This window comes from Mesoplodon bidens (assembly GCF_964165515.1).
Source record: "Mesoplodon bidens genome assembly, chromosome: 14".
Lineage (NCBI taxonomy): Eukaryota > Metazoa > Chordata > Mammalia > Artiodactyla > Ziphiidae > Mesoplodon > Mesoplodon bidens.
Window position 1 is genome coordinate 14,467,616 of NC_138170.1, and position 11,053 is coordinate 14,478,668.

General features: G+C 60.0%; 1 protein-coding gene across 1 annotated transcript; it reads right to left on the reverse strand.

The window, feature by feature from the left end:
* Positions 1-705: 705 nt before the first annotated feature.
* ADRA2B (adrenoceptor alpha 2B) lies at positions 706-3,742 on the reverse strand. Its single transcript, XM_081254401.1, has one exon. The coding sequence runs from the start codon at positions 3,593-3,595 to the stop codon at positions 2,252-2,254; it is 1,344 nt and encodes a 447-aa protein (XP_081110527.1). The 5' UTR covers positions 3,596-3,742; the 3' UTR covers positions 706-2,251.
* Positions 3,743-11,053: the final 7,311 nt, after the last annotated feature.

Genomic DNA, 11,053 nt, shown 5'->3' on the forward strand with positions numbered 1-11,053 from the left:
TGACTCTTGAACTGCCACAAATTCACCAAACACAACATGTTTTGCCTATGCTTTCTCCCACCCAGAATACCTTCCCGTCTTCCCTCTTGGTATACTCCTGATCTTCCCCCAAGACCCTGCCCAAAGGCCATCTCCTCTGGGATGCCCTCCCTTCCTTCCCTTCCCGGGCAGCCAGTCTCAGGCTCCCCTGGCGACTCTCGCCCCCACTGACTTGTAATGATGGATAAGGGATGCTGAGTGGACAAAGCAGGCAGGCAGGTGTGTGGGTACCAGCCAGCCGCACCCAGAGGAGGAAAGGGCAACTGGCCCTGGGAGGGCGCCGATGCCCAGGGTCTACTACTCAAGTAGGTGAGGAATAGCTACTCCTGGCAGCCCTTGGACAATGAGGACGCAGCTTGCTTATTACAAAATATCCTTTATTGATAAAATAGCTCAGACTTAAAAAAAAAAACCCTGCATATCACAACAAGGGAGTCACAGGCAACACTAGCAGGGGTCCCATGGGGCACACACAAGACCAGTCAGCAGATGTCATAAGCCAGCCCCTCCCCTGGGCCCAACTTCCCCAGCCCTGCCCAGAGGCAATGCACTGGCCTCACACTGAGACCAGGGAATGAACTGGACAGCCTCCCACCCCAGGAGGGACTCTCTTTGGTCCCCTCCATCCTCTCCACCCCAGAAAACTCCCTCAGCAGGCCTCCCAGTCTAGCCAGGCCCATCAGCGTGCCAGCAGTGCCTGTGCTGCTCAGCCCCGCCCCCAAGACAAGATGCTCACCGGCTTAATGGTGAAGCCAGGCACTCACATGGGGAAGACTGCAAAACATCCTCCACATGCTCCCAACTGTTCCAGGTGCCAGTTCTGTGGTGGGGGAGGGGACCAGGAGGGAGAGGCCCCTGGAGGCCCATCAGTGGGGTGGAGCAACATGGCTGGGTCTGAGATGGACAGACGGTACCCACCCGGGGTGGAATCAGTTATGCATCAAAGGGATCTATTTGGGGCTTGGAGCTCTGCCCAGGAACTCCAGTGGGAGGCTCCCCTGGGAGTCCACGGGGCTCCTTCTCACCTGCTCTAGCCCCAGCACCCCACCACATGCTCTCATCTCAGACCGTTCCCATGCGGTGGGTATTTTTAGCGATACTGGGGAAACAATGTGCCTGCTTGATGACAAAAGACTTCTCCCCCATTGGGGGGTCCAAGCCAACGAAAACCCTCTTGGTGTTGCAGGTGAAATGTCGAGAAGTTGTCATGCAGCGTAATGACTCCAACCTTTGCGGGCATAAGAACACATTCTCGAAGAAATCCTTTAACTGAAGTCGGTGGTTCTGTCTGCTACTCACCACTTCCAGTTTGGGGTAGGAATTCACACCCCAGGCACAGAACAAAAGTCTATAGGAAGACAGGCGTGGTAAACCCAGAAGAGGGGGATTTTTATATCACCGAATAATCACATTTTCTGGTTCTCTAGTGCGTTCCCCCACGGAGCTCAAAACTTTCTGCGAAGCCTTTCATCTCCCTGCAGCAAGTAGGCGGCAAGCTATTGTTGCCCTGGGTCTTGCAGGCGGTGAATGCTAGTGATCAGGGCTCTCCTGTGGAGGCAGAGGCCAGACTCCCAGATCACCCCCCACCCCGAGGCAGCCACGCACCCACCAGCCTCCCAGAGGGGCGCCGGGTGAGGAAAATGATCCACAGTTCTGGAGTTACAACTCCAAAAGCAGGGGGAAGGAGAAGAAGAGGCCAAAGATGGTGCCAGCCCATAACCCCCCACCCAGGGTCTAATGGGGACCACGGGCACACAGCACGGATGCCCATCATCGTTTCTGCCTCTCCTCAGCAGCAGGCCCTCCTGGAAAAAGCGGAAGGCTGGCTTCCTGCTCTTTTCAAGGGGAAGATGAGAAAGATACAAAACACCACAAGCAAGTGATCAACCAGAAAACACAGGGTCCTCAAGGTTTGCAGGGATCTGGGGTTCTGCAAGGGAACCTGGCCACAGCTACATTCAGGAAGGTCCAAGCCTCATCCATCTGCCTGTGCACAGGCAGGGGGTGGAGAAGATGGCCCCCCACGGCCAAGCCAGCAAGGGGAGGCTTCAAATAGACCCTGCCCCTCTGAGGGGGTTCCTGGGATGAGGCCTGCAGGACCAGGGAAGGGGCCAGAAAGCCCTAGGGAGGGGGCCACATAAAACAGGGCAAGAAGCAGGGCGGCCCTGGCACCACCTGGCACCAACCCCACACGGGGAGCAGGCAGGCGGGCTCACCAGGCCGTCTGGGTCCACTTGCGGCAAAGGATCCTTCGGAAGGCACGACGGAAGTCCTGGTTGAAGATGGTGTAAATGACAGGATTCAGCGAGCTGTTGCAGTAGCCGATCCAGAAGAAGAACTGGAAGAGGCCGTGGGGCACCTTGCAGTGCTGAGGGCAGATGGCACCCAGGCTGTAGCTGAAGAAGAAAGGGAACCAGCAGAGCACGAAGACGCCGATGACCACGGCCAGCACGAACGTGAACCGCTTCTCCCGGGTCAGCTGCGTCCGCCGCCGCCACCACGGCCCCCCCGCAGAGCCCTTGCCCCTGCCCAGGAGCACCTGGCCACGTAGGGTCGCCAGCAGCCGGGAACCCCGTGGTTGCTGCAGGGATGGGCTGCAAGCTGAGGCGGGAGACGCTGACAAGGCCTTCGGCTCACACCCCTCCTCCTCCTCCTTTACAGTCCCCTCCTCCTCTGGAGATGTCCCACAAACACCTTCCTTTTGACCCTGGCCTGAGCTGGGGCGGGCAGGCCAGCTGGGTGGCACGGCGGGGGTCCCAGGGTCTTCAGGGGTCTCCCCCTCGTCCTTCTCCGCAGTGGGCTGGGAGCATCCATTGGCCTCTCCAGCAGTAGCCAGTTGAGAGGACAGAGTTGGCAATCTGGCTGAGGCTGAAACTTCCCCAGGGACAGGGTGGGCCTGCTTAGACCCACCCTCCCCAGGACCCCCCTTGGCCCTGGGACCTCTGCAGTGGCTGCGCTTGGCGATCAGATAGATCCGCAGGTAGACAAGGATCATGATAAGGCAGGGTGCAAAGAAAGATCCAATGCTGGAGGCCAGGATGTACCAGGCCTCTTGGTTGAGCTTGCACTGAGGGCGCCCTCGGGGCTGGGGACCCGGGTCGCCCTTGTAGATGAGGGGCGGCAGCGAGATGACAGCTGCGATGAGCCACACGGTGAGGATGATGCATTTGATGCGGCGCGGGGTGCGCTTGGAGTTGTACTCCAGCGCGCGGCTCACGGCCCAGTAGCGGTCCAGGCTGATGGCACACAGGTGTACGATGGACGAGGTGCAGAAGAGCACGTCGAGCGCCAGGTACACCTCGCACCAGGTGCGCCAGAAGTACCAGTAGCCCAGCAGCTCGTTGGCCAGCGAGAAAGGGATGATGAGCGTGGCCACCAGGATGTCGGCGGCGGCCAGCGACACTAGGAACAGGTTCTGCGGGGCTCGCAGCGAGCGGCTTGTCAGCACAGCCAAGATGACCAGCGCGTTGCCGAAGATGGTGAAGAGGATGAGGAAGGTGATGACCGCCGCGATGGCCGCAGTGGCCTTCACGGAGTAGGGCTCCTGGTGGTCCATGGCGGGGCCGGACGCGGCCAGAAGGGGCGCTGCTCGCCCAGCGCGTGCACAGCCGGCGACAGCGCTTTCCCACCCAGGTCGGCTAGACCAGGGGGTCGCCCCCGTGGCTGCGCTGAAGGTGCTGGAGCCCCATGGCCAGGCCGAAAGGGGCCAAGAGGGCGGGGGACGCCCGGGGCCGGCCACCGCCCTCCTACATCCTCTTGCACCAGCGCCTGGGCTCCCTGCCGTCTGCCCCGGAGAAGTTTACCAAGATGTCCCGCTGCCGTCCCCGCCCCGCCCGGGACCGAGGGAAAGTTGGGCGCCGCCGCTGGGAGGCTGCTGGACTCACGCTGGGGCGCGGGGCCCCGGCCGGCCGGGCAGGGGTCGCGCCGCCGGTTCTCGGAGGAGGCAAGGAGGGCGAGGCCCGCTCCGCTCCGCCGGCTCTAGCCCGGAGCCGCGTCTGCAGGCAGCCCGCCGCGGCAGGGGAGTGGGGAGGAGAGAGAGCGCGGCTGGAGGAGGGAGGAGACTGGAGGCGGGAGCAGGAGGAGGGAAGGGAGGCGGGGCGGGCGGTGAGACCCAGGGTGGGTGGGAGGTGCGCCTCGCTGAGGGGTGGGCGGACCGCAGCCTCCCGGCGCCCCCGGCCTCCGCCTTGGCACCCCCACCCCATTTTCCTCCCGGCCTCCGCTCTGCGGCAGGTCAGAGGGGCCCGGCGTCTGGGGTCTTCGGGACCAGGGGAAGGATGCTGGCAGAAGTGGAAGGGTCGGTGCACGCGGGGAGCTGGGACGCGGCGCTGGCGGGTCCGCGGGCGCCGAGGCGGGACGTCTCTCCAGCGGACTGAGGGGCTAGGGCCGAGCCCCCGGGTCTAGGACGGTGGGCGCGAGCAGACCTCCCCTCCCACCACCCAAGAGCCCCAAGGAGAGGGTGGGTGGGTGTGTCGGGGCGCCGGAGCATAATAAACCACACCCCCTGACCGGAGCCCGCGAGGAATGAAGCCCAGCGGAGGGCGTGAGGTGAGCCGAGAGACCGCTGGGAACCCCTTCCCCAAATGCCTTTCCGCACCGACTGGACTCCGTCGGGCCTGCGGAGCCCGAGGAGGCGCGGGTGGCCAGGTGGCGAGCGCCCCCTGCCGCCACCTGCCTGCCGAGCTCGTCCGCGGCCAGCCAGAGACCCGCCGCCTGCCGCGTCCCGGGGCCACTGAGAAGGCTCCCAAGCCCGGGGCGGGGGGCAAGCGAGTGCTCAGAGCCTGGGATTGACGACTTCAGCTTTCCCGTTTCTCCTGCAGCTGCCTCAGTTTCCTCCATTAAGGGCAAAGAGGTAAGAAAAAAAACTGGCTTGGACCCAAGTCTCAGCAACAACTGAGACTCAGGCGGAGGCGGGGGCGGTAAGCGGGTGGCGGGGGCTTGCAAACTCCGACCTCGTGACCAGTAGGAAGAGGATGTCCCCAGGTGCAGAGCAAGGAGACCTAGTGAAGGGCGGGGTCTTTTTGACACAATTCAGAGAAAATATTGGTCTCAGGGGCAGCTTCGAAGGGAAGAGCTTCCCTTTGCATTTGTAGGGACCCCCTCCCTGCTCCAGTCCTGCTGACTCCGCCTCCACCCCGCAGGCTACGCACCCGCCTTGGAGTAGCCCTAGAAAAAGCAGTTGGGGTGAGAAGAAATTCCCGACTAAGCACACACCGCACCCTAACCTCACTCTGGCCTCAAAGAGCTGCGCAGGACCAGCGGTCGTCACACACCCTCCCCCTACCCACGCTCCCTGTGGCCACTGCCACCAGCGCCAGCCTGGGCCGCCTCAAGGGCGCTTTTTTCACCGCTTCCGGAGCCCCTAATGCTGTAACCCCAGCCTAGACCCAGGCCTTATATTGCTAGCCCACAGCTGTGCATGGCATCCTCTGTATAAAGCATCAATCCACTTCTGAAAGTAAGTCTCCTCCAAAGGACATGATCTTGATCCAGCGTGCCTGCTCCATCTTCATGGGAGCAGAGAGTATGACCTCAGGGTGCCCAGAATGTGTCACCCCTACCCAGGCTCAGAGAGGTGGTACCCACCCACCCCCCAGCCACATGGCAGAGCTGAGGGACATCCTCCTTGATCCTGGGCTCTCCCTGCCTCTTGCCAGCCTACCCAGCTCCCCTGTTAGATGAGAGTGCCTACAGCCTGGTGGGGTAGGTACTACCTAGGCTAGGTTTGGAGAGGCGGCCAGCCTCCCTTGCCCCCTCCAGAGATAGGTTTCATGAATGCATCCTTCGACTTGCTGGGCTTCCACCCCACGGTCGCCAGGGATGGAGAGGTCTCAGAAACCCCTTCCCTGAGGAAGGACAGAGGGGTGGCCTTTGGATCTGGGGAAGCAGCCACTTAAGCAAGTTCCTTCCTGTCCCCATGGTTCCCTGTCCCACGGCAGGGAATCTCAACACCCTGGTGGCCCAAATGGGCTTTGAGAAGGACCATTTTTCACCCTCTCCCACCATTCTCAGGCTGGGGCGCCAGTGGGTATCTCCCCAGACACTGCAATCAGCAGCAGCCTTTTGTCTGTTGGCTTGTTTTCCTTGAAAGGCCAGGCCTCCAGGACTCTGCAGGAACTGAGGCTAGAGCTGCTCATACCCACCCCACCCCATCCTTTCCCCCCTACAAGTCAATGCTGATGCTCACCTGGGCCTTCCCTGAAGGGGCAGCACCGGGCCCGGCTGGGTACCAGCCTAGGTTGAGGACAGCCAGAGAGAGTCTGCAGGAACCCTTGAGGCTCAGCCACCACCCAGGCTCTGTGCCGCCCGCTGCTGCCGCCCAGCCCCACCCACCCCCAAGGCCAGCGGCTGGCTCTCGGGGCAGTGGGCACTGTTATAACTCGATTCCCGTTCCTCTCTGTGGTCTTCATCTCCCCACACACCCACAGTCCCCAGCTGCCTGCTCCACCGAGCCCTGCATGAATCAGAGCCTCGGGCCCCAGCAGGGCTTCCTTCCCTCATCATCCTGCTCCACCAGGGCTGGCAGAGTCAGTCCCAGATCTACAACCAGCCAGCGGCAGGAGCTGCCTAGATTACTCTCAGCCACGTTTAGGGGGAGGGGGAGGCAGTGTCAGGCACTGGCCCACCTTCCGGGCCACACCAGGCTACGTGCTGGTCCCTGGACGTGCCCTGAGCTCCCATATCTCGTCCTTTCCAGGGGCTGTTTGCTCTGCCAGAAACGCCCTCCTTACCCTTCCTCCTGTGCTTGGTGGACCCCTACTCTGTCTTCAAGGTCTGCTCACCTGTCACTGCCTCTCAGGCAGAGGGAGTTACCCTGCCCTCCCTCGGTGCCAATTTCACGCTCAGAGCGAGATGGAGTCCGATGGTTCGTTGCACCACCCCCTCCATCAGAGCAGACATCACTTCTCTCAGTACCTGGCCGAGATTGTTGAAAGGTGAAGAGTAATGGTAGCAGCCATCAGCAGATGACATACACATGAGTTTTTCTTAGACAGGTGGTACCCACATGAAGGTGCCCCCAAGGGATGTCCTTGGAAAGAGGGGACGTGGGGGGAAGGTGACCTAGTAGCATCGTTTCCAAAGAAAGGGGAGACAGTTGTCCCATCCCTGGCTGTGAGAGCACAGCAAGAGATGTGCCATCTTTTTTTTTTTTTTTCTTTTTTTTTTGCGGTACGCGGGCCTCTCACTGTTGTGGCCTCTCCCGTTGCGGAGCACAGGCTCCGGATGCGCAGGCTCAGCGGCCATGGCTCACGGGCGCAGCCGCTCCGCGGCATGTGGGATCTTCCCGGACCGGGGCACGAACCCGTATCCCCTGCATCGGCAGGCAGACTCTCAACCACTGCGCCACCAGGGAAGCCCGAGATGTGCCATCTTAGTTGAAAGCCGTGGAACCACTTCTCCAGGTCTGAAAGGTGAGACTGGCCCCAGTGCCTCCTGGGCCAGGGTTCCAGCAGCTCAAGGTGCTGCCCTCCCTGCCCTGAGGGCCCATGGGGATGATCCCCAACCAGGGTTCACCCCCACCCCAGCTTCCACCAGAAGCTCCAGCCTTTCAAATCCCTGGGGCCCTTACCCCAGACCACCCTGTATGACCCAGCCTCCGCACCTCCCCAGACCCTTGAGTCATGCCCTCTGTGATGTAAGTCAATCATTCTCTCTCCCTCCATCACACCTCTCCTGACAAAACCCCAACCCTGGTCAAACCTAAATCATCCACCCTGCCTTTGACCAAGCAGCTGCTTTTTCCAGAGCAAAGCACGCACTGCATCGACCGGCCTCGCTTTAAATTCATGACCGCAAATCTCCAGACTTTCCTAGTGTGCTCACTTACCCATGCTTCACAATCGGCATCCTCCTCCTGCCTGCCCCCTACCTGCAAGCTGGAACTTTGCTTTGTACTTAAGAGAAAATGGTAGCCACCCAGCAGGCACCCATCCCCCAAGTGCACCTGTACCCGAGCTGCATCTCCACTCTTAGGGCAAGTCCTTGGCATATGCCCTGGACCCCAACCCCTCTCATGTCCCCCAGGACTCTGCTCCTTCAATTACCCCCTCCCCTACTATCGCTCCCCCTCTCTAAGGGCCAGCCCCCTCTTTAAGAAGCCCTCTATGCCCCCCTGCAGCCGCCACCTTCTCGTTTGCCTGGTCATTGTCTCTAATCCGTCACATTCTCCCCTTCACCCTTGTAGGGCATCTGCACCCCACCCTCCACTGAATCTACTCCTGGTGGGTCATTTGTGACTCCACGCCACCAAGTGCCAGGCTCATTCTGAGTCCTGCTCTTACTGTTTCTCAGCAGCATTTTCTACGATGGACCCTTCCTGGGGGACACTCAGCTCCCTCCTCACAGGCCACGTCTCAGTTTCCTTTCCTTCTCCCAAACCCTAAATCAGTGATTCTCACAGAGTGATTTTTGCCCCTTCCCAGGGACATTTGACAACGTCTGCAGACATTTTTGAATTTAACCACAGGAGGAAGGGGGCTGCTACTGGCATCTAGCGGGTAGAGGCCAAAGATGCCACCAAACATCTTACAAGGTCCAGGGCACCGCCCCCACCACACAGTGAAGACTCATCCGTCACGAAGTGCTGTTAAGGCTAAGAAACCATGCACAGAGTGATGCAGCGCTGGTTCAGCCCTGGGATCCTTTTCTTCTGCACCTGAACTCTTCTTGGGTAATTTCCTCCAGCCCCTGGCGCCCACCTGGATGCTGATGACTCTCCAAAGTATCCCCCGCCCTGAACTTCAGGTTCACTCAGCCCACACACTCCCTGACCCGCCCATTTGACATCTAGTAGCCTCAGACTTCACACGCCCATTTCCCCTGAACCAGGTCTCTCCCCTCAGTTCTCACTGCTGGGATGCCCTCACCCCCTACATCCAACTGCAAGTGCACTTGCCTCGACCTCCAAAACGTACTCCCAAAGCACCCACTTCTGCCCCTTTCCATGACCCCCATCACCTTCACTTGCACAACTGCAGTGGCTACCAGCTGTTCTTCCCGATTGCAATTCGTTTTCCAGGGAGTATCCGGCATGACTTTTTAAATTTTAAGTCAGATCTTGTCCCACCCTTCCTTAGAACCTTCCAACAGCTGCTCCCTGTTGCTCGTGAAATAAAACCATCGATTTCTGGCGGACCAGGCGCTGCCTGTGTCTCCCCCCCACCTCCACCCTCACACACATCCCATCACACTGGCCTGACACACCTTGCTTCTTCCCGCCTCAGGGCCTCGGCACTGGCTGCTCTTTCCCTGGATGTTCCCGGGGTAGCAGCCTCCTGCCATTCAGGTCTCAGGTGAAATGCCAACAGCCTACAGAAATGCTCGCCCTCCCCCATCACTTATGAATCCCAGATGCTTTATTTGACTGTTTACTGTCCATCCCTCTCCCTGTCACTGAATAAACTGAGAATAGAAAACATGCCTTGTTTCCCAAGTTATTCCCAGTGCCTCTAACAGAGCCTGCCTGGCACCTAAATTCAATAGATGTGTGTTGGATGAGTGAATAAACTGATGAGCGAGCCCACATAGCTGTGTGGTTGGGGATTGGAGAATAGGCTCTAAGACTCTGGGAGGTGGCGGCTATCCACCAGGCTCTGGTTGACACCCCAGGGCCCCATATATATCACACCCTCCATGCTGGGGCTCCAGGGGCTGGACCAGGGCTGGACCATCACAGGAAGGATGGGGCTCATGGAACAGGCCTGGGCCCAGAGCTGGCTTGAGGCATGGGCTCTGGAGTGATAGGGAAGGAGAGGACAAGGACAGCTTTGTCCCTGATCACCCGCAAAGAAAGAGTAAGCAGTCTTCCCCATGAGCCATCAGGATCAGCCGGCCCCACCTCCCTCTCTGGAGAACCCAGAGTCCGAGATCAAAAGCCACATCTTAATGGAGGCAGCCTCTGAGCTGGGAGGGCCTCACAGCACACAAAGCACATCACCTCCTCTGACCCAGCGTGGCCACCGAGAAACCCCAGCTGGGTATCAGAGGCCTGGCTTGGCTATTCAGAGACCCACAGGTCGTGATACAGCCACACTTATTTCTGATAAATGGGTATGTGTACTTTCTCTATCCTAGGGTTGGCCCAAAGTCTTTGCTTGGGAATCTCCCAGGGGAGCTGTCACCCTGCTGTGGCCAGAGCCTCCGCTCCCCTACTCTAAACTCTGACACCCCACGTCCCACGTTTGGGAGCAAGGCTATAGGGAGAGCACCCCCAGCCATGATCCTTCCCTGACACTAACACCTGAGGTCAGACCCGTGTTCAGTCTCAGAAAATCCTTGGCTCAAGACTGAAACCCAAGATAGACTGAGGACAGGGGCTCCAGGTCCCCTGACACAGTGAAGAGGTTGGCAGAGGGCACGCCTCAGCCCTGCACGGCTGCACAGCCGTGTTCCCTTGGGCACAACCATTTGCTTCCCTGAGTCTCTTCCCTCCTCTGGAATATGGGTCTCACCACCTGAGGGTCCCAGGGCAATCGGGAGGGTTCAAGGCACTCGGGTATGAGGTAGTCAGCACAGTCCAGCACCAGACTCCTGGAGCAAGTTCCCAACTTTATTTCTACCTTTTCCCAAGACACCTGAGGGACCTGGTCCCACTGGGACGGGCACGGGCTCCTGCTTCCCTTCTACCCCAAGCGGGCCCCCAGAACAGCACCACTGGGGGGCTCCCAGCTTGCTCACTGGCATCCCTGGAGACTTGCTTTGCCCCAAGAACAGCCCTCACGGGGGAGGCCAGGAGCTGATGAGGAGTGGGCTTGGCTGAAGGCAGACCAGCAGGGGGACAGCCCCTTCCCACCTTCCGGGGCCTCCTCGGGCCAAGTCCCCAGGAGGGGCGGGGCGGGTGTCGGATAGAGACAGCAATGCAGGGTGACAACAGCTTTTGAGTCCCGACTTCAGGGTCCTCGTGTTCTGGCCGTTTCCCACGTGCAGTCCTGGAGGGCCGCCACCCCTTCGTCTCCCTGGGCGGCAGGGGAGGATGTTGGGCTCCGAAAGCCTCCTGGAGAGCAGGGCTGGAGGCTGT